Source organism: Balearica regulorum, chromosome 8, assembly GCF_011004875.1.
Source record: "Balearica regulorum gibbericeps isolate bBalReg1 chromosome 8, bBalReg1.pri, whole genome shotgun sequence".
NCBI classification, from domain to species: domain Eukaryota; kingdom Metazoa; phylum Chordata; class Aves; order Gruiformes; family Gruidae; genus Balearica; species Balearica regulorum.
In genome coordinates this window covers 29,303,960-29,327,264 of record NC_046191.1, presented here as the reverse complement: position 1 = coordinate 29,327,264, position 23,305 = coordinate 29,303,960, and the positions used below count along the sequence as shown (strand labels likewise).

General features: G+C 44.9%; 2 protein-coding genes across 2 annotated transcripts in view; one reads left to right on the top strand and one right to left on the bottom strand.

Moving 5' to 3' along the window:
• Positions 1-23,305, bottom strand: part of KLHL20 (kelch like family member 20) — a 494,534-nt gene that overhangs the window by 64,611 nt on the left and 406,618 nt on the right. The gene's annotated exons all lie outside the window — the stretch shown is intronic.
• On the top strand, positions 3,503-22,174 carry TMCO1 (transmembrane and coiled-coil domains 1). Its single transcript, XM_075760319.1, has 7 exons — positions 3,503-3,702; positions 5,290-5,367; positions 8,787-8,846; positions 12,396-12,442; positions 13,074-13,141; positions 16,684-16,828; positions 21,835-22,174. The coding sequence occupies exons 1-7, from the start codon at positions 3,633-3,635 to the stop codon at positions 21,931-21,933; spliced, it is 567 nt and encodes a 188-aa protein (XP_075616434.1). The 5' UTR covers positions 3,503-3,632; the 3' UTR covers positions 21,934-22,174.

Below are 23,305 nucleotides of genomic sequence, written 5' to 3'. Positions count from 1 at the left end.
GCGTAGTCGGTCCTTTTAGAGATAAAGATCCGGGAGTACAGTGGATCAAAGAGGCAATGCCGTGCTGCTGTGAAAAAGGCAAACGTCCCACTGGGATGTATAAACGTAGGCAGGGCGCGGTAGCTAACCCTCTCCTGGGTACCAATGCCACTGGGTACCGCATTTCGACAAAGGCGAAGCCGGATGGAGAGACTCCAGCGGGGCCTCGGGATCACCCTGGGGTCTGGCTTTGCAGAAGGACTGCAGGAACCGAGCGTGTTTAGTCTGGGGAAGAGATGGCTGCGGGGACACACGATAACCGTTTCCAAATACATGAAAGGCTGCCACAAACAGGAAGGGAATATACTTCTCTTACCCCTGAGGATTAGAATAAAATGTTGCCAGCTCAAATTGCAACAAGGGCAATTCAGGATAGATATTCAGGGACACCAAGTCTGAGAATGGTTAAGTCCCGGAATAAGTTGTTTAGGGAGAGTAAAGACTCTCCACCGCTGACAATTTAAAAAAAATCCACTAGGCAAGCTCCTGTATAGAAAGTTTTTCATAGAGTTGATCCTGTGTTGGGCAGGAGATGGCCTCAGCGATGCTGTAAAGTTCCTCCTGCCCCTGTTCATCACACAGGCTGTGGGAGAGGATCTCTGGGGAAGGTGTGGCCCCTCTCCGCCCACAGCTCCCCATTCCCCTCCAACCGTGCCCCCGCAGACTGTGGCTCGCAGCACAGGAGCGTGGCACCGCGCGCAGCCAGTGCCAGGGGAGGAAGTGCTATATGTGGATGAGAACTTCCTGTGGGGATGAATTCCAGTGGATTCCCATGGCCCCATGCCAGTTTCCAAGCGCTGACCATGGGCCTGGCTCCTGCGCACACCACTGGGCTCCAGCGTGTGTCATAACCTCTGGGTTATTTGGTTCTCCTCATGCCTACGCTCAGTGTTGCCAGCCTCTCCGCTGCCCTGCTAGGGCATAGATCAAAACCTCTGCTGCGCTGAAGCTGTTTCAGACTGTGCTGTCTGTCCACCTCAGAGCCGAGCATCTCTGCAGGACACCCGTCATGGCATTTCATCTCCAGTTCCCCTTCCAGTTCCCCCAGACGCTTGACACATGGCAGGAGCAGATGCACTTGTAGAGGGAAGGATAAGTAAATGCCTCTTGATGGGCCCTTGAGGGGTACGAGCTAAGGATATTCAAGGTTTATTTATACAGAACACAAGGAGAACTTGCAAAGATCAGATTAACAGCTCATTCAAAACCAGGCCAGGGCTGTAAACTGGAAGTGAATCAAATCCAAGCCCCAGCTAGTTTTAGGCAACGTCTTTCCTCAAAACTTACCTGAGAATTTTACACACTCTTCTTCCCAGCTGCTGGTCACTAACATACTGTGCGAAGCAACTTCATCTTTTGTTCAAGTCTGGAGACTTCAGTATATGAAATCTGTTTGGACATGTCTCCCTCTAATCTGGTTTCAAGGTTACTTCCATAAATATTACCTCTGCTGTATCTAGAATGTTTGTAGACTGCACTGGCCCCTAACTCATGCGTGCAGAGCTATGTATTATGCAAACGCTTTCCTTTTTCTCATATCCCAGGCTTGTTGGATCAAATCAAACTGCACCCAACTCTTCATCTGTCCTTTACACGTTGATCAAAGCACAGAACGCTGTTTTAAAAATGAAATCACATTGCAAATAATATGCTTTCTGTTGTCTGAAAAAAATCTGCTGATGAGGATCCTGGTGTGATTCAAAATGACAGGATGAAATTACAAAGCGCCCATGTCACCTCTACCTTCAGTTCAAAGCACGGACACTAGAAAGGAAAGAGGTTCATGGCATTCACTGTCTCCTCCTGGCCTGGTTTCTGCTGCACAAGTGTTCTGTGAAAGACCATGTTCATTACCAGTAACTGCTATTGTGTGAATTGTTTCCCATAGTGGTATAAGAGAAACTATTTCCAAATATTGCCCTGATTGATACCAATACATCTCACAGCCAGGAGAGCCAGGGAGCTCCAAAGAGAGAGTGGAGGATGGCGTACGGCACAGCCAAGTGCATGAGGTAGCACACAGCAGGGCACAAAATATTATCGTGGGTCCTGCCACATCATCAGCCATTAATATCTTCCTGCTGCTCACCCTGAACTGAAATATCCATCCTTATTTTCACCCTCATCTCCCTGATGGCTCTTGCTCCCACTAGACTCCCATTGCCCTCAGTTCTCCCCTGATCTTGCAGAAAGCTCCCTGTGCTGGAGGCAGCGCTGGGACTTCCCTTGGGGCACAGAGGGTGCTTAGCTGTGTAACTTTTCAGTTACACGTGGCTTTCGTGTTTCCTTGTATGCAAATGTCACCGGGCTCCTGAGGATTTGTTTGCTGTCTAATCTCACACCCTCACGTATTACTTGCACTGCCTTCTCTGAACTACGGTTTTGACAGCGTCTTTCTGAACAGAGTGTTTAATTTAAGGGCGATGGCAGGGCTTTTCACTTTCCTTATTTTTCACTCAGCTCTGCGCACGTAATCCCACAGTGCATCGCTCTTCACTGATGGGAAACTCCTCCATTATGCAAGGACAGGCACAAACCCTGCCTGCCCCGTTTCCTTTTCTGTATTTCTGCTTTCTAGGTCTCCTTACTCCATTACGACTTGTGGATTTGGTCTAGTTCTGTTGCTCCAGGTGTAATCACTGGAGCCTCAATAAAAGTCAATTAGCCTCTCTGCTAAATCCTTGCCATTATTTCATTGCCCTTGTTAGCGTTCTCAGTCTCATCTCGTTTGCGAATATTTTACACACGTGCAAGAATATACGATTTACTTCCCTGCTTCCAACCTTTTAATTACTGAATGCAGTCCTCTACTGCCTGCTGGCTGAGAGAATGGGCCAGCAATGAATCCTGATAAAGGGCAGACAATTTTTGTAAATATTTGATCCCAGAAAATGCCTCCTGCTGCTACGTGCTAACAGGACAGTCATGCCATTGGCAAATTAACCCAGGGCACAATTTTAGAAACCAGGAAGGTTGCTCCAAGCCAACTCCTTGGTAATTGCAGTGGGAACGTTCAACAAAAGCAAATGTCTCATGTATGTTCCCCCGGGAACAGTCTCAGAGCTGCTCTGAGGGAGCCGTGCGGGGCACTGCGGCCTGGCAAGGTGTGGGGAGGGTGATGCTGGCAGCAGGAACCCCACCGCGGGCCCTGGGCGGTGTGCGGGAACTAGGTGTGTGGGACTCGGGGGGGGCGGGTGCTGGGGCAGGAGGACGGCCCCGCCGGCAGCAGGGAAGGCGTCCGGTCCCGACCCCAGTCACCACAGCCCCCCGCCGCCATGACAGGCTGCGCGGCGGCACCAGGCCGCGCCCCCCGAGGCCACCGGGAGGGGCGGGGCCCCGCCGCCAGCATTGACAGCCGTTTCGCCCAATCAGAGAAGCGTCTGCTCTCGCTTTCCCCGCCACCCGCTCTTCCCGCGACGCCTCTCCCAGCGCCGCATCGATTGGTCGGCATCGTCTCCCGGAAGGGCGGGCGCTCTCTTCCGGCCGTTGCTAGGCGACGTGGCCCCCGGTAGCTTCCGGGTGGCGGGGTCTATTTCCGGGAGCGCGGCGGCGTTACCGGGTTAAGGGGGGGGTGGGGTGGCGGTGCTATCATCATGAGCACCATGTTCGCCGATACCCTCCTCATTGTCTTCATCTCCGTGTGCACCGCGCTGCTGGCCGAGGGTGAGTGCCGGGTCACCGCGGGGCAGGTTGCGGCGTTGTTCCGCCCCCGGTGGGGCCTGTCCCGGCTGGGCTGTGGCGGAGCGGGGAGGCCTTGGGGCCTGTCCTGGCGGTCCCGTCCACGGGGAGGGCCCAGATAGGCTCGGGAGTGGCTGGCTGGGAGGGAGGCAGGCGGCAGGAGGCTGCACCTCGCCGGTGCCGCGCAGGCCCTGAGCGCCGGGAGGGAGCGGGTTAACGGGTGGGATTGAGGGCCCTGGGGAGGGTGGGCGGAACGGAAAGGAGAGCGGGTGTCAGAGGGAAAGGCAGGGCAGTGAGGGTGTGAAAGGAGGTTCAGTTACTGAGGGCCACCTGGGGCCTGGAGGCCGGTATAGGCAGTGTGTAGGTACCCACCCCAGAGGACAGCAGTGAATCTCTTGAGCAAAACTGACCCCCGATGTGAAGTGATTGGGCTGCTTTGGTGTAGAAGGAGGAAGGTTATGGGAGGATGGGCTAACGGTTTTCAGTGTGCCTGAAATAAGACACTGGTGGTTTTCTGTAGTCCTTGTGGGAAAGATGTGAAGAAATCTCCTGAGCTTGCAATGGTGGTGGCTTAGGCTGGTTGCTTGAAAAGACTTTTTAAATGGTAGAGTATTAAAATAGATGCAGCTTTTTAAAGGCAAGTTGGATAGATACCTTTTGGGGTAGTCAAAGTCAGAGGCTGCTCCCTTTTCCTGGCACTGAACTATAGCCCAAAATCTCCTTTGTACCAGAGCTGCAAGATACCATCTTTGGGTGTTCCAAGGGCAGGGAGTGTCCCAGGTAGAATATGATACTTGATTTTTCTGGAGCCCTACTGCATTGTGTTTGGGGTTAGATGGTGTACACACCCGTTGCCTTTCACAGCACAAAGCTGCATTGGCCTCAGAAGCATCTACACGTTTTTCTTCTCTGCAGTTGGTGATCCCTGGGTCTCAGTAGCACAGTCCTGTTGTCAAACAAAAGCCAAAAAAAAAAAAAAGGGCTAAAAGCTTTGTGTAGGTAGCTCAGATTAAACCATTTACAAACCACTGGTTCGGCACTTGTGACACAACTCGTTTTGATCGTGTTTGAGTGCAAGGAGTTAGACTGGATGATCTCTGCAGGTCTACTCTAGCCTAATTATCCCTATTTGCCTTTTCAAAATATGCTACTACTAATGGGCAGGTCCTGGTAGGAGTGGGAATTATTCCTCGGGCCTTAATTAAGTGCTATGAAAATGCAGAACACAAAGATGTTTATTGCCTTAATCAACTCCTGGTTTTAAGGTGAGCAGCAGCTGATAAATACAAGCATGGAGAAACTGAATGAGTCCCACAAAAGAGCAGTGCTCAGTAAGATAGCTGGTAACTTCTGGTTTATTTTATAGGCACCATTGCTACACAGAACTTGAGAAGGGGATTTGAAGGAAAGTAATGATACAGCTTGTTGGTGCTCTGTGGTACCTTTGCTGTATCATAATATGGTTTTGTAGATATGACATGTATTTTTTTTGCGTATATATTTCCTAACTTGTGTCCCTATTATTGCAAGAGGCCTTTACTTGTTTAGTTACTTGCTGAGTGTGTGTTTCAGGTATAACTTGGGTGCTGGTATACCGAACAGACAAATACAAGAGATTAAAGGCCGAAGTGGAAAAACAAAGCAAGAAATGTAAGTACTTTTAGACATTAGAGAACATGTCTTGCTGCTCCGGTTACATCCTGCTTTAGCAGATGTCAAATTGAGAAGAGTCTGTCCTCTGAGAAATTCCTGCTGCCTCTTCTGCTGAGAATTTTCTTTCTTCAGCTCGGATTTTATAGGAGCCTAATTTTACAAGTTATGCAAATCCATACTGAGGCAACTTATTTCTGTCCTCAATTCTTGTCTTTTGCTGGAGGGAAGGTTAGTACAAAGACCTGTTGTGTGGTCTGAATTGCTCTTCCTCTTAATGGAGGACAGGAGGGAGTAAGAGATCAGTACTGGCATCTTTTTTTTCTGAATATAAGTAGCCAGTGTCTGTATATGTAGTTTCTTTTAGTTGCTTGAAGTAAGTTCAAAGATGAAGTTCCTGCTTTTCAAGGGCAGTGGAAAATTTAAGATCTGTAGTAAGAAAGAACTAGTGTTGAATAATGGGTACTGTGAGAGGAAAGCATAGTATGTAAAGAGTAAAAGTGATGATTAACAGTGGGGAATGAGTAAAGACAAAGTCATGATAGAAAGGTCTGACCTATCAGCTGTTATAAAAATAAATTATAGTAGTATAAACTGGAAACAAATAGAGCTTATTAGGAAAAAAAGTCACAGTTTGCTTCTATAGAGGGGAGATCTGAGAGGCCTGGAGGGGGATGAACTAAGGATGAAGAGAAGAGGGAGCAGAGGGTGGGCAGTCAGAGGATATGCATCGAATATTAACAGGAATGGTAAACAGGAGGGTCCGAGCAATGAGTGTTTCAAGGGACCTTCTGTATCAGAAGCCAGGTAGCAGAGAAGAAATTCAGCTGTCCTTTCAAACTCAATTGCATGCACCCTATGCAAGTTGCAGTGGTACGAGCATGCAGCGACTGGAACCAAACCTAAGCTGGTTTTACCTTAAAAAATATTTCACCATGGCGTGAGCACTCTTAGTGTGTGAGAGAACAATATTATCAAAGCATGCTTTTTCCAGTCCAGCTTATTCCAGCCTTCCCCTGGGCAAAATAAACTGAAGAGTTGAAGTAGAGTCATGGCTGTGTTACAGCTCCTGAATTAGGGGCTTTTGTCATCACAGCAGTATCAGGTGAGGATTGCACTTTAATCCCACTTGGCTGACAAAAATGTGTAAGGTAGAATTAGCCCCGGAAGAGCAAGTTAGAGAAGTAGTTGAAACCCAGCTGAAAACTTAATGTCCTAGTGTGTGTGTTCGGTGGAACTCTAAAAGCAGTTAGCAGGGCTTAATCTCTTAGGCTTAATGATTGCTTTAAGAGTTTAATGCTGTTTGTTTTTATAGCTCTCTTGATATCTTTCCCTTTACAGATTATAGCCTAGATATGAGGTTCAGTTTCTAACCTCCTTGTTTAATTCTCTACCCCCAACAACAACAAAAAGTAAAACAGAATAGGGAGTCACTAAATTCAGCTTTGATTTTTGTGGGGTGGTTCTTTTTCCTTCTGTGCTAAGGACAGCTGGCTGACCTGATGGCTTACAGATGACTTGCAAAGTAGACCACTTGAGCCACACCTTTCAACTGTTATCCAACACATCTGAAACAGGAAAAAACAGATTTGAGATCTTTAAGCTCTCCCATGAGAGTTTTAGCAATCCTTAGGATTTGCAAAAACAAATGGGCCAAGTAGTGTGCCTGAGCAGACTTTGTTACTCACAGTCCTTGGTTTCATCTCTTCCTGTCCTCTCCTTTCTGTTGAGAGGCACAGTATTGTCTGAAGCTGCTGCAGAAATTATAGTAAGTGTTCTGGGGTGAATGTAGTCGTAAATTTGCAAGGCTGAAGGCTATCTCTAGACTTGCTGCTGTGTTGTCATCTATGTTCCCACAGACAGGCTTGTGAGACCGCCTATTTGTTCTGCTCAAACTATAAGGGAATTAGGGCTGTAGAGTTCCTTGGTGTTGGCATAAGGCTCAATAGCGCTGTCTAGAGCGAAGCTGGGGTCTGGAGGAACACTCTTGTTAGGGCTGGGAGCAACAGGTAGGCCTGAAAAAAGTCAAAAGTGGTCTGCAGTTGGGTTTAGTTGGCCATGGGGTTATGTGGACTATGGTTGGGATGGACAGATCGGGATTCCCCAGCTGGATTTGGCATAAGGAAGGTTGTGGAAAGAGCATTCTGTGAGCACTGGGTGTGTTGTGTCATCTGGCACCTCTCTCCAGCATTCCCTCTGAGCAGACTTCCCTGTTTTTTTCCCCTTGTGCTAGCCTGCCCATCAGAGATATGCTTGTTCTTTGGAAGAAAACCAATTGTCTTGCTACATTACCATGGAAGAGATGATGTTTTGGTATCTTGTCTGGGCTAGTGTGGTTTTCTTAGCAGTTGTGACTGACTTGCATATCACTGGCATTTCAGAAGGCAGCACTACAAACCCTTGTGTGACTTGGAAGGCTGTCTGTCTTTATTTCACCTGTGCTTTGAAATCAAGGCTAGATGATCTGTGCTGAGCTAATACTTCATGTGGGAGAAGAGTCCTAATGCTCAGGCCTCTAAGCTGATTCTGTGCGCTAACAAGGAGCTGAGTCTATTTGTTGGTAGAATAGATATGGTAGAGATACATTGAATTTAGAGTAAAAAAGGTCTGCTATCTGGTGTAAGGCCATAGTCATGCTTTATCATTCTCACTTCTTGTAGTACTCTTGTTATAGATCTTAAATTAAAATGTCTCTTACTTCCTGGAAAAGCTGCTCTTGCTGTCAGCGGAGGGGCATTTGCAGATGAACAGCCTATTCACTGTGCTTTAAGTTCGCTATGCTGGCTTTGTTAGCCTTTTTCTTCTGCAGTGGTAGTTGTTTGCAGATGCTTGGTGAGTGTCTGATTTGGGATTTTAGTAACTTTGAGCTTAGGCTCCTACTTTAAAATATTGGAAATGCGTCAATACTAATTAATTGAAGAATGGAGAGGCTGTGGCCGACTGCTTGAACAGCATTTCCCCTGAGAATGCTTGCCTGTGAAGAAGGGATGTATGAGAACACAGGCTTTCCTGTATTCTGCTTCCCACTGCAGATAATCGGGAGCAGAGCTTGCCACAAAGCTCTTTTCATTACACTTGCTGAATCAAAAGTACTGCCTAGTACTGATGACAAATCAGCAAGGGTCAATTGAGCCAAAATTGTTCCCAGACTGCTCAGTTAACCATGTAATGGGCTCTTGACATAGTTTAAAATTAACCCTTTAAACATTCTGATATCTCATCTAGGATTTTGATTTTTTTTAAGTGTTTGGTGGAGTCAGCTTTAGTGGTTTATAACTTGTTGATTCTGAATATGTTCTTAGTCATACCTGACTTCCTTCTGTGTCCCTGTTCTCCAAAGGAATAAAATGTTTTGTTTGTGTGGAAAAGTAATGGTGGTATCCCTATGCAGAAATGATGAATGTCTTTTTACTTGGCAGTGGAAAAGAAGAAGGAAACAATAACTGAATCAGCAGGCCGACAGCAGAAAAAGAAAATAGGTAAGACTGGGTGAGGATTGTGGTGACCCAAGAATGGGGGAAATTCGAGAAACTTATGGAAGTGATTATCCTTTCTTCCCTTTCAAAACTATTTAAAGTGATACTAGAACTGATTCTTGGCCTGATGCTGGAATATGAACGCTTTTGCTTTACTCTTCCAAACCAGGAGGCATCTAGCCTTCTGATGGTTTTAGTCAAATGCAGAGAAGGGCAGCATCACTGAGGAGCAGCGCTTCTTGTTGAACTGGTTGCCTTTCTCTCCAATTTGAGCCTTTACATCCATGAGTGTTGTTAACTTCTGTTGTCAAAGCTCTTTGCTGCAGTGCACTGTCAGCTTGCGATAGCTATATGACTGTGGTTTCTGGATCTTTCTTTTTTTCTCATTTGAACACTTCAGAGCTGAAGGTGTTGGCATGTTAACTATAACTGCACTTAGATTTATTTCAAGTTTGATAAATTAGCTTTGCTCAATTTTAAGTAATGTTTTATTTTTCCATTCTTTTTCATTGTCAATAAAGTTAAGTATTTCTGGGTAAAGGTAACACTTCGTTCTTGCATGGTTGAGTACTTAATGTGGTAGATGTTTAATGGACATGAGCTTTAGAAAGTTCTGTTATCTGTAGGACTATAAAGTAAAACGTGCAGCAAAGCTTAGTTAAATTATTAGAGAAACTGTTGCAGGAACACTTCTGAGAGCTCCTGGGAGTTGGTTTCCTCATTCCTCTCTAACACCAGGTAGCTGGATTAGTCATTTGATCTGTACAAAGCTTGGGAATAATTATAAACATAGCTTCAAACAGTTCTTCCTAGGTATAAAACCTGTTATTGCTAGACTCTTGAAGGGACAGGAGCCAAAATTCTTCCTCTTGTGCATGTTCAGTTCTTAATCTTGAATAATCCATACATGGGCTGAATACTACTTGGTGGATGAGGCAGCTTTTTAATGTTGCGTGCCGTTGTTACATACGGTCACTCTTGAATGTGTTGCAATGACTTTTTTGCAGGGCACTATCCAAGCTATGTTCCTAGCAGAGAGTATTTCACTTGTGCTTGGACTAAACTAATAAACAGTAGAATCTGAGGAATTCAGATGCTCCACCAATTTTTTTTATACACTGAAATAATCTTGTTTTGCAAATGAAAAACAAAGCACAAAGGGACTAGGAACAGAACTTAGGAAGTGACCACTGATTTTGTTTGCTGTGATGCTTGCTGGCCAAGCCTGAGATATGGAGACTGATTTTTTTTTTTCTGCAAATGCTGCATAACTTCAGTGTCTCATTTATTTTCAGGCAAAACTGAATTCTTATTCTTTCTGAAAAATCAGTCTCTGAATGTGAAGATGGACATCCAGAAAATTACGTACAACTGTTAACTGCTTTTGAAATCTCTGACCCCGGTAACTTGCGGATGTCAAATCATTCTGCAAGATGTAGTGTTGTTGTAACAGCAAATTTACTTGTGCTAGAGTTCCTTTAAATTCCACCATTCTAATTGGGGGGGGAAGAGCTGAGTCTTTACAGATAAGTCACAGCTGTGGTACAGACCTGCCTCAGTTGCCATCTGTTTTGTGCACAGAATAAGGCAGGTGGTGTGTGTATGATACTGCTTGGTTACACAAGGGGTGAATCATGCATATGCACAAGGAGGTAGGGTGAAAGTTGCATGAGAAGACTTAATTTGGTGTTTCCTACATATCAAACTTTTTATTTTTAAGTGTAAAGTGAACCAACTTCGGTCACATTGTGTCTAAATCACCTTTCACACTGCTGGAACAGGAGACCTTTAACATCATAGTGCTGCCTTCTGTCATTTCAGCTTAAGGAGTGCATTTGTTAGCTTAAACTTTGTCTCTGCTTTCGGCATCCACATGACCCTAGAAGAAATAGACGGTGACATTCCCATGAGTCCACATGAGTGCTGGGTAGACAGCAAAACAAAAAAACAATACTGGCAAATAATATTATTACTGTATCCCTGTATTCTTACGGTTTGTGTTCCAATGAGCAGAATAAGAGAATATTTTTGGACTCCAGAGTGCTGCTTGTTGACCCAGTCCTCTTTCTCAGTGCCTCTATCCAGCTGTGTAGCAAAGTACTTAAATGTTGCCTATGAATGACTTGGGCAGGAGTAGAATATTCATGTAAGGTGGTAGGACACCCAAAGCCTGTTTGTTTTGAATTTGTAGAAATGGGTGAGAAACAGGTCAGGTGTATCGGGGGGGATCAGGGCTGTATTTTTTTACCCCTATGTAACCTTTAGCCCATCTAAATAGATGGCTAGTTATGTAGCAGAGGGGAAAAAACAAGTATTTGTGCCAAATGTGATTCCTAAAGAGCTGGCCTGTGGCTGCTGAAATGTCCCAGAACAAAACTCTCCACCTGGGTCAGGAAGCAGGTGTCTGGAAAGTTCCTGCCAGAGTGGATGGTTTGTAGTTAGAAGCAATTGAAAATAATAATGAAGATTCTAAGAAATTGGATAGTGGTGTTGCTATTGCTTTTCATAACTTACTGAGAGTCCCTGTATTTAGTGGCTTTTCACTGGGGCTTGAGAGGTAATTTTTGAGCTTCAGTGCTGTGGGCCTCCTGTACAGAAACTTCAGCAGGGATCCACTGGACAACTCTCATTCTGGATAGCCCTTGACAGTCCTTTGATGTTACCCCTTCTCTTTGCTCACACTGTTCTCTGGATTTTTCTTCATCATCTACATCCTTACTTCATCTAGGTGTTGCTTCCAAGCCCTGGCTGCTGTTCTGGATCCTCAGTCTGAGAGGAGCACAGTGGAGAAAAGACAATGGGGACGTGGGACAAGAAAGGTGACAGGTGGTGGATAATGCTCAAGGTCAGAGCAGTCCTCCAATGAAGAAAGCTGGGCATCTTTGAAGTTTGTGGTAACTTAAGGACAGACTAAACTTCCAAAGTAGTCTTCTAGACTATTTTCTACAAAGTGTAGTAATACACACATTACTGAAATTCATGTAGAAAATATCTTTCCTCTTTGGAGAGTCTTCTGAGTGTGACAAGGGTCCAAAATTCATTACTAAAACCAGCAGGACGTTAGCCTTGCTGAGGTGCAGCTCCCAGCTCTGTGTATGGTTTCAGAGTCCCTTCTGACACCTCCAAAATGAAATCCTTTCTTATATAATGTATTTATAATGGCGAGCCTGGTGTGCAGCAAATTGAGACTGCTGTCTTTTGGAAGTGTGATATAGAGGCGCTGTCTCTGTTTTTCTGGCAACGTTGTTCATGTTACTGTATTAGTTGGTCGAGTTAGCAAATCTGACTTCTGTGCATTTCTTTCAAAAGTGCTGAATGTGTGATCCTAGCCGCCTCTTTTGTGCCTGCTTTGATGCGTGTTGCTGTGGTGGAGAAGCAGTTGACTATGTCCAATTTTTTGCTTTCTACTGTCTGGCCTAGGGAGCCGGAGTTGGTTTTGGAAGTGTTTTTTGTTTGGAGAGCCAAGAAGGTTAAGTCTTCCTGGAAATGAAAACACTCTGGTTTCTAGGTTGGTATAACTGATTATAACTGTTGTTGGTTTTCTCTTTCCAGAGAGGCAAGAAGAGAAACTGAAGAATAACAACAGAGACTTGTCAATGGTAAGACATTTAAAGCTAGTTCCCAACTGCTGAAGATTTCAGTCAGCTTTCCAACAGAAAGACTTTGTTCAATTGACAGATGTAGCAGCTTTTCCTCCTGAAAGATCCTTCTGGATTATCTCTAATAGCTACAGATTTTAGTATGAGCCACAGAGTTCTCCAGCAGTTACTGCCTTGTCTCATGCCCAACCTTAGCTATTTTCATCTTTATAAGTCTCCATGATGTTTTCAAAGTAGAATTAATTTGTCTGACTTCTTGTAAACTCTCATCGTAATGATCCCCTGGTGATTGGTTGTATAGGCTTGAAGGGAGGGAAAAAAAAAACAACCCCCAAACAAAAACCTGTGGAAGGTAACAGGACAGTTCTTGAGCACTTTTTTTCCCCCCCTCCCCCTGAAGCAGCTTTTCATATCACTGGTCCACTCTGGCTGCCTTTGTACCCAGCTGTTGACCAGACTTCTCTTTGGGAGTTCTCCAGTCACTTTTACAGTCTCTCTGACCTTCTGGATCATCTTTTTTTTCCCTTCTAGATTCCAGTGATGCTGGAAACAAAGTCTGTTCTTAAGGATGTCAGCCTGTAATCCCTCAGTATAGGCCTGTTTTGATTATCTCTGACCTTTCTGCTTGCAGGTTCGGATGAAATCCATGTTTGCCATTGGCTTCTGCTTCACTGCCTTGATGGGAATGTTTAACTCCATGTAAGTATTAACTTTCTGCATTTTTCTTAAATTTTCATGGTGAATATATTCTCTACCTTCCTTCTATCACCTGAAGTGTTACAGTGACAGAGTCTATCCAAACCCCACAACTAATCTGTATAAAATGGATCAGTATTTCATATGAAGATGCAGTTATTTGTCACCACACACATGCTGTGCTCAAGAGGGAGCACTGCATGCTGAATACAATCAAATTGAACAAATTGCATTCAGTCTAGACACAACTTTAACATCCTTTCTGCTTGGGAGCATCTTGGTAAGGGCAAGCTTGGTAGAAGTCAGGCAAGCAGCTACACTCATCAGCTTCTTTGGCTTTGCTATAATAATGTGACCAAAGAATGCTCTCGCAAGCAAAACTGGGTCAGCTCCCTTGCCCTTAGAAATGAGCTGTAATTGCAGAGTTCATTGTTGCCCTACTTAAGGTGATCAGAGTCAAGATATTAACAGGTCCAGGCATGGGCTCTAATCTTCCTTTGTTTTAAAAATGACCTGGGATAGGTCCATTTCTTAAAAAAACAAAGACAAAAAAAAGCCCAAACTGGTTTGCATGGTTATAGACAGCTTGGTTTCAGACATGCAAAACTGAAAGACTCTGCTTGACTTTTAAAACTTGATTCAGTCTTGAAATGTGAACTTCCCATTGGTTATTAAATCTGAAGGTAACATGAATATGGTTAGTATAACCTTCAGGAGGCAGCGTAATATCTGGGCAACATACTTGTCCTGCAAACAGGATTTTATGTTCTTGGGCACCAAAACCTTTGGCCGCTGCTGGCAGTCCCTAGGATACAGTCAATGGTTATTTTACTGCAGATCTGTGGGTGGATAAATTGCAAACGGGGGTAATGTAATAACAGAAGTGCCACTGTGTGGACTCTTTATTCAGCTTAGTCAGGCTTCAGCATCTAGCATTCTCAGGAATGCTGTGAAACTGAGCAGAACACCACAGCACTAAAGGACTTCAAAATTTGGGTACAGTCTTGAGTCACTGACAGCTCATTAAACTGCAGACCGGAGCAGGGATGGAGGTGCATAGTGAGTCATGTGTCCAGGAGGGATTTATAGTACTGTACCTGAGACACTCCAGTGCTTGCCTGTTTGGGTGCAATACAAAGACCACCACCCCCCCTGCCCCTGAAACACTGAAAAACAAACTAAAAACTCCATTCTACTCTGCCCACTTTCTTAAAGTGGGAAGAGGCAGTTCAAAGTATGCTATGACTGACAAGTTACAGGACTGTTCATTAACAGCTTTAGGAAGGAATTGATTTTGGTTAAATCCTGTGTGGCTCCTTTCAAAGATATTAACCTAAAAAAAAAAAGCATGTTTTTTGTTTGTTCTCCTTTAAGACCACCAAGTTTACTTGTCTTGTTCATCTTTTGAGGATTCCTGCCCATGGAGACCATGCTATAAGCTGCAGAGTTGACATGAAGCTTTTGGGCATATCCTTCCTTTAACTGTCCCTTTCTTGAGAGGGAACCTGAACAGCAGGAGTATCCAGAGACCTCGCTGGTTGTTCAAATAGAAATAGCTTTCTTGCTAATAGCTGAGGCTGTTGAATTAAAATCTAAAGATTTGACTGTCTTGCCTTTGGGGCTAGATAGTTAATTTTTTTGCTCCTGGTCTCAGTACAAGGTAGCTAGTGCATTTGTATCTGAACGGCAGCTTTGGCGCATTGCACTTGCGCTGTTTGAAACTGATAGAATGGTTTGATGGAGCTGGTTCTCAGTTATGTGCTGTCATTGTCTTGACATAGCATAAAGAGCAGCTGCTTGTCTCAGGAGGATGGTACTTCAGTTATGAACTCAGGAGGCTCTTAGGCTCCCTTTGGGAAGCTGCTGCTGCCAGGTCATCCACGGAGGCCCTGTGGGTGTGGTATGCAAAGGAGGAAAGGGTAACTGACACCTGCAGTGGCTGTAGCCTTATTTGCTTGCCTTTCCTGTTCTTGAATGAGTTCAATGCTCTGGGGGACAAAAGGAGTGGGAATTGCATGAAGTAGCATGAAGTGCTGCCCTTTGGACAAGTACTATGCAGACACTGCTGCTCTGTGTCTGCACATCTCGCCTTTGCCAAGTGCCAGGCTAGCCAAAATGGAAATGATGGTGATGCCTGCCTCTCTTCCTTAGAGTGTCAGTAGTAATGGGGCAGTGGGGTGATCCATGCTGGAAGGATATGTAAGTGTCAGGAAGGCTGGTTTAAACCCAAAGAGCAGAATGCTGTGCTGAAGATGAGCAGCTGAATGACTATTGTGTCTTAAAACGTATGCTAGGGCAGCAAGATCTGTAGTGGTGGTGGCCTCCAAGCAGATGGGATCTCTTCTGAGAGAGACATTAGCTTCTGTATGTCTCAGTTTTCCTTGTGTCAGAAACTTTTTAATGCAGTCAGTCTTGCTCTGAGTTGTGCATTTCAGTACCCCTTCATGATAACTGTGAAAACCTGCTGGAATTAAAAGCAGGTACCTCGGAGTGCTGCTGCTGAAGTACTTGTCATTCTCACAGCAGGAATAACGCAGAATTTTAAACCGCTGGGGGATGTTACAGGGAGATAAACATCCGTTCCTAGGTCTTTTGCCAAACTGCCTGTGAGATGTAAACAAAGTTGGTGTGTGTTTGAGCTGTAGCTGTGTGAACACATCTCCACAGGAAAGAAGGCTCATTTAGGATCTCTTGAAACAAGAAACACCTGTTAGAAAATCAGTGCATGCAGAGAAAATAACATCCAAATATGCACATGCTGATGAGGCATCATACACAATTACTTCAAAAGATTGGGTCGACTGCCTGGGTTGGAAGAAATCTTTGCAAACTGGCCAGAATTCACACTCTGCCTGATGCCCTGGAATGTGGACCTGGAGGAGTTCCAGGAGCAGGATAGGCTGCTTGAAATATGTGGCATCATCCTGCCTCAGCACTGCCTTCGTCTTCAGAGCTAATGCAGAGAAGACTGTTGGTATTATAAGAGCCATCAACAGAATGATCTTTACATCCTTCTTGTGCTGAGAAGTGTAGCTGTTCTGGGAAAGGAAAAGGTGCCTGTGGTTTATGCTCTGCTTAAAAAAAAAAACCTCTTTTGCTTAATACGGTAACTGCAATACTGCAGGGTGGCGGTCATCCGTCTTTTATTCAAGTGCTGACTGTGTTCTGAGGAGTGATCTGCTAAATATGCCTTTTGAATAAAATGCATCCGTAAACTGCAAAACACCAACTGAGATTTTATGAACCAATAGCTTGCCCAGCTGATCACTTAAATCACTATGAAACACTGACTGTGGCAAAACGGTTACTGAGGGAAGCCTGCTTACCCTGTGGGTGCTTGGGTGTAGAAGGCTTTGAGAAAGGTGTAACTAGCCTCTTTAGTGTAGTGTATACAGAGGTGGGCTGGAGAAGGCAGCATGGCTTTTTAGCCTTCCACATGGTCTTGTCTGCTCTGGTGGCCTGTTGAAGATGCTCACTTGTTCTTTCTATAGCCAAAGGCTCTTGCACTGTTCCTGGTGTGATCCGGTGTTTTTTTTTTTTTCCAGATTTGATGGCCGAGTGGTGGCAAAGCTTCCATTTATCCCCCTCTCATACATCCAGGGTCTCTCCCACCGCAACCTTCTAGGTGAGGACTACACTGACTGCTCCTTCATCTTCCTCTACATTCTCTGCACAATGTCAATCAGACAGGTGAGTACACTGCTATGTCTCTTGCATGCCTGGAGCAGGGAAAGCACATCTCCATATTCAAAGGAGTTCTAGGTTGGGATCACAAAAACAGCCACTTTCCTGGACTGATGTGGAAGACTTGACTGGAGACTTGCACCAGGGTGCTAGGATGGAGTTGGCAGAAATGAGTTCCTTCCTTGTGTGTGTGTCTGATAACTTTGCGAAGAGATTAACGTAACAAGAGATTGTCTCCATCAGAAGCCAATCCAAGTACTGCTTCTTAGTAATTATGACTTTTATAGTAATATGAGAGAAGATAAGTGTAGTATCTTCAAGGGAAACTTCAGAGGTGGCTTGAGGTTCTGTAGAGGTTCAATTAGTCCATGAACCTGCTAGAAAAATGAGGAAACAGTTAAACGTGTTCTTTTGGGTTTGTCCTTCCTGTTTTTTTGCAGACTGCCTGATATCTTTTTTTTTTCCAGAGGCTTTACCTTTGGTGTCAGGTCTCTCCCAGAGTAAGCGACGTGACACAGAAAGGAGGTCTGGTACAATAAGTCAAGAGTAGGCTACACACAGCTCCCCAGTGAAGCTGATTCTCTTTTTGAAAAGAGAAGCATCAGTGAGGATAAGGGGAAATGCCTGTTCAGGAAGGTTCACTAGCAGCTTAAGTGGCAGAACAGCTGGTGAGGGCAAGTGGGCCTTCTCAGTGCAACCAGAAATCTGCTTTGTTTGCCAAATTTCCCCAGAGAGTGCTGGGGATAAGTTAATGGACTCTGGGGGCTGGATGAATGCTGGTGCAACTAGCTGCAAATTATCTGCTCTTCTGTATTTACATTTCCTTTTTCTTTGATTCACTTCCTGAATTCTTGATGCTTTTCTCCTTGACCGACTTGTTGCTTTTCCTCAGGGGATGCCAAGGGACTTAAAAAGACTTAAAGCAGATCAGCAAAGGGAAGTGATGTGTTATGCCAGTTGCTGTCAGAAGTTTGGATGAGCTTGATGGAGAAGCTTAATAACAGAGAGTTCCTTCAGTCATAAAGTGCATGCTAATGAATTGAATTCTCCATAGTTCTCTGTACTGGGTGCTTGTGTTGAAATGGATTTGTGTGGTTCTATGTGAAAGCAGGTAATGAATTGTAGAATAACTTATGTTGAAAGCGTCATCTGGCCCACCCCTCACTCCAAGCAGGGCCAGCTTCAGAGTACCAAAGATTTCCTCATTCTGTTTGCTACAAGACAAATCTTGTTTCACTTCCCAGTAACTGGAGTGGTGTTTGCTACTTTGAAAGACATGAGACCTTTTTAGCTCTCAGGATCATCTTCCTGAATTCCTGGGATGCTATGATCTGATGCTGTTCTTCAGGCAATATTGTCTGGTGCTGCTCTGTGTTACTTACCTGTTATGTGGAAAGTCCCTTCTTTCCAGTGTTGCAGATTGTTATCTGAAACTAAATAGCACCATCAGCAAGATTTTTCAGCACCCATTGGGCTGATTGGGGAACTCCCTTGCTGAAAAATCCCCCATAGATTTTTTTTTTGGTCAAAAAATATAATTCCTGTGGTTAGTTCTAGTCCAGGCATTTCCTGATGTTCCCTACTGTGAAATCAGTAGACAGCATGAACTGAGTGGTGGTCCAGTCTGGTTCTGGGCAGAAATACTGAGCTGTTTGCAGTGGGTTGGGCTTTCAAGAGATATTCCAGAAAAAAATTGCCCTTGTGCTTGAGAGTTTGTGCTGATGGCCCTGTGGAGGCTGGAAGTTACTTTATTGCTTTGGAGAAGGGTGTCTTTGCTCTGAAGTTTGAGACTGCAGTCTTCATAGTGCCTTATCTATGTGGTCATGGTTAACAATACCTGCAGTTCTCCAGCTGTTAGGCAACTTGGTTTCTTCCTCCTTCCTACATGGAGGGAGTGGCAGAAACCAGCCACATTAGTTTGTGCAAAAGCTAGGAACTGAAGCTGTGATTGTTTTATTACTATTTGAAGGAACTTAGATAACAGCATTGGGAAGAGGGCTTTGAAGGGCTGTGAGAGGCCATGGAGAGGGGAAGAAAGTAATTAAGGGCTTAAAATGATGCCAAAGACTTGCTTTTGGTACTTTCAGTGACCTTGGAGGTAAAAGCTTTGTGACCTCTTGTGTTTTACTGTCTGCAGAAGGGGAGATTTTGCCAGGTCAGCTTCAAAACAGCTGTTAGCCTGAGGGAGGAGAACTGATGTGGAGTTAGTCTGTCTTGATGCTGCTGACACAAGAGGAGAAGGAATGGAGATGTACCAAAAGTCAGGGAACAAACTAAGGAGACTATATGTCCTTCAGCCTTCTGTTAAATCCCAGAGCTGCCTGTGAAGGGATCAAAGGCCGGGAAGAGAGACATCCCTGTGGAGCTCAGCAGTAGAGGAATTCTTGTGTGTGTGAAAAAAGTGACCTGGAAGGAAATGCAGGGGAGTACGTGAGGGTAGGGAGAATAACTGGACAGTAATTAACTGAGATTAGTGGGATGGGCAGTAGCAGCATTAGGCAGTCTCTTCATGTGGTCCTCAGGCATGTGGGGGTGATAAACTCTTCAGACACTGACTGGGAAGCTTGCTGCCTGTGACCTGGCCAGCATCTCCCAAAATAGTCAACTCGCAGTGAGTAACTTCCTTTGCGCTGTTCCCAGCTCTCCCTGGCACGTAAATCCTGTCCCCTAGTTCCTCCTGCTTTCCTGTTTGGAGAGAGAGGAGGGATGCTGGGAGAGGCCTTCCAAGGGTCCTTGAGCTGTTGGGTTTCAGCTGGGAAAGTCTGCCGCTGGGCTGGGTGGGAGGCGTAATGTCAGGGTTACATCCTCTGTCCCCGCTCCTGTTTCTGAGCTCCCAGCCTTCACCTGTACTGTTTGTGAACAGGAATATGCTGCTGTTCCTCAGGCATTTGCTGGTCTTCGCTTCCTTTTCACACACACCTGAAGTGTAGATTTGGCTGCTTCTCTCTGAAACGTGTTGCCAGTGTGAAGGGGAGCCAGCAATTATAGCTGCTGCTGGGAGTGCACTTTCCCACACGTTCTGGTCTTGAGGCAGGGAGCCACTTGCTGCCTTGTCTTTGAGGCCCCTCCTGAATTTGAAGACAAAAGCAGAAGCAGCTCCTGTCCTTCCTGCAGTCATTTGAGGGAAGTTCAGAAGAGCTCAGATAAGGAATTTGGATCCTGAAGTCTTACAGTCTTCCCTCCCTGCTCCTGAAGGTGATCGTCATGTTTGTGTTGGAAGTAGACTCTGTAGACTTCCTTGTGCAACGTGGCCCACAGCAGACTTCTGCTGGACTTTGCCCCAGCCCTGGTGTTTCCAGCTGAGTAGGCTTTAGGATTGCTGTCCAGCAAAACTTGCTTTGCAGCTAGTGCAGGAGGCTAGCTGCCTTCCACAGCAAAGGAGGGAACTGCTGTGGAAGCATAATGCTGGGCAGTGACTGTAGTCTTAAATCCACATACAGACAAGCTGTCATCTCTATTCCTCTTGGAACTGTTCAAGCAGATGAGGTAAACGTTAGCACCACAGTTCTCCTCTCTCTTGATACTCAAAGGAACAGGGAGGAGGCAGTGCATGCTTCTTTGCTTCAGTGGATGCTCTGCTAGGATCTCTACTCTGCTCCACAGGTCAGCCAGTACAAAGCTGACAGGATCCTGGTCCTGCCTGCTGCTGACTCTGCAGCACCCTCTGGTGTTAGTGAATCTGTCCCTTAGCTACTCTTGTTTTCTCCTTTCTGTCCATCTCTTGACTAAGGAAGCTCCAAGAAGAGGAACCACACGAAGGAGTCTCCCACAGTGAAATGCTCTCATGTATATTCAGTTGCTGATTATCAACCAGTGGCTGATTTATGCAGGCCACAGACTAAACCCAATGTAATTTCTTCTCAAGTGTTCCCCTCCTTTACTTTTGTGCTTGTGTGTGGGCTGAAACCTTCCTTTCTGTAGTCTCCACCTGGAATGACTCCTGACTTTTTTTTTAAATTTAGCTACTGTGGAATTATGAAGCTCTGTCTGCCTTTTTTGTTCTCCAGTTGTTTTCTTCTGCCTTTGCATCAGATGTCCCTGATGCACTGCATGAGCAGCATCTTGAGCTGCAGTTATTTACAATGAAGGATGAAGCTGAAAGAACTGGTAGCTCTTTGTAGTTGCACTGCTGCAAAACTTAAAAGGAATTTAACAGAAGTAAAGAAAAACATCTAACTTAAATATTCTACTGTGAGTTTTTAGCTAATGCCTGGCTCTGTTATTAAATTCTTTCTTGTTTGTTTTCCACTGAAATGCCCTGCTCAGATGCAGATGAGGTCAATAGTCAGTTTTGGGGTTTTGCTACATATGTCTTATTATACCGCATGTCTCCACCAAACCATTGCTCTGTCTGTGTCACTACCATTCATGTAAATTCTGTGCCAAAGGAGTCGAACTTGGCACATACTCTGGTTGCCATGTTGCTGACCTGAATTCCAGCTGCATTAGAGGGCCTTCCTCACCAGCTTGCAGACCCTCAGGCTCTGATGACTGCCATCAACAGTGGGTTTCTGGAATTTGTGAAAACCGAGGGCTGCTTTGGTTCTGCCTGTGAGCGGATGTTAGGAACCTGCTCCTGTGTGTACACTGCAGTTAAATTGCAAAGATAACTTTTGTAGGTTGATTTTTTTTTTAAAACCAACCCTTGTGCAAAGACATTAACAAGGTACCTGCTAGCTGACTGTGTGTGCTGTGTAGCTGGAGGTAGAAAAGAACCCTCAACCAAAACATGGATTTAATGATCAGAAAGCTTTTGTTGAGGTGGAGGAGAGTGGCCCAGCTTGAATTGTAGCCATTGTGGATGGTTGTCTGGCTCTGTGCTAAGCTTTTTTGAATGCATAGTGATAGAGGTCCAATATATAGTAGCCAGATTGGTAAGGCTATGTGGGTGAGAACTTGAATCTGTTGAAACTAGTGGGAAGGTTGTCCTTGTAAACAGAGTTGGGATTTCTTCCTCTTTGGTGTTTCCTTCATCGTGGTCTGACACTGTCTTGCTCTTCTTATTTTTGCAGAACATCCAGAAGATGCTCGGTCTTGCTCCTTCCCGGGCTGCCACCAAGCAAGCAGGGGGCTTCCTTGGCCCACCACCTCAGGCAGGGAAGTTCTCCTAAAGCACAGTTACAGCCTTCACAGAAGGTCTGACCAGTGCACAGGACTGCCTTTGGGAGGTAACAAGATGGGATTCTGCACCAGGCTTCACATGTCCAAAACCAGCCTATGCAGTATTGGAAACATCTTCCACTTGGAGTATTCTACCAGCAGTTGTTTGCTCATCAAACCAAGAAAGTTCTCAGAAGATTACTTGACCTTTTGTTTCTGGTGTTTCTGAGAAATAAATGGCATGGGCATGTTTGTTTAGATGTCTCTTACTTGTGCTGTAGGACAAGTAGAAACACATTGATGTAGTGCAGTTGATATTTACGGCATAGAAATCAACTCGGATAGCAAGAGTGAGATCTGCAAAGTATACAACTTGGAAAATTTGTAACGCTTGTGCTGCGAAGTGACTCTTGTCTTAGCCATACTGGCTGTAGTGTTTGCTCAATTACAGAAACAAACCTGGCCTTTAAACTTGAGTAAACTGTTAAATTATGTCAGTACCATCCACTGCTGCTGAACCCTTTATTGCCCGAGTGGTTATGACAGCAGCATTTTTGTTCATACATGTTAGTTTATTGCTAAACAGACTGATGATCAGTATGCATCTTTAAAAGGCTTCCTTCTTAGGCCAGGGAGCTTTCTACACTGTCTTCTGCTTCATCAAACAACTATCTGGATCAGTCCTGTTGGCAGGAACTCGCTCACCTTTTTTAAAAGGGGTGAATAAATCTTGCTGCTGCTCTCGAGTTAGGCTGATACCAGGCACCCGTCATGGGGGCTATTGATTCCTTGCCTCTGTGACCAGAGGTTTATCATCCACTGCCTCTTACTGGGAGTTTTTTTACTAGATACAGGGCAAGGAGATAGTTCTGAAACACTTTATGACAGCGTGGAGTGTGTGCAATACTGTATTAAACACTAAATACTGGATTAATTCTCATTAATAAGTTTGGGGCACTTTTATAGGATTAATTAAAAATAAATCGTGTGGAACCTCTATTCAATGTTCTAACTCTCAAAAAAAAAATATTTGGAAGGTAAAGGAAAACAGCTACTGTATACTGATGCTGCCTAGCTCTAAAGCTGCATATTTTTTTTTTTACTTGCTGTTGTGTTTGATGTAGCTACAACCTTCCAAAAAATTCCTGTTTCCCTCGTGTAACCACTCTTAGATCAGGGGTCTGATTCCCGCAGCAAAACCAGAAACATCCCAGCCTGTTACCTGTGTGGATCAGCCTTGTTGAAGTAGTTTAATCTGCAGTGTATGGTAGTTGGATCTAAGGCATTGAGATCTCATCAGGTGTAATGACAACCTCCACCTTAATGGCTTGGGAAGTGTTATGTGCAGTAACCTCTCCTGCTGCTCTTGGCAAATCTGCACGC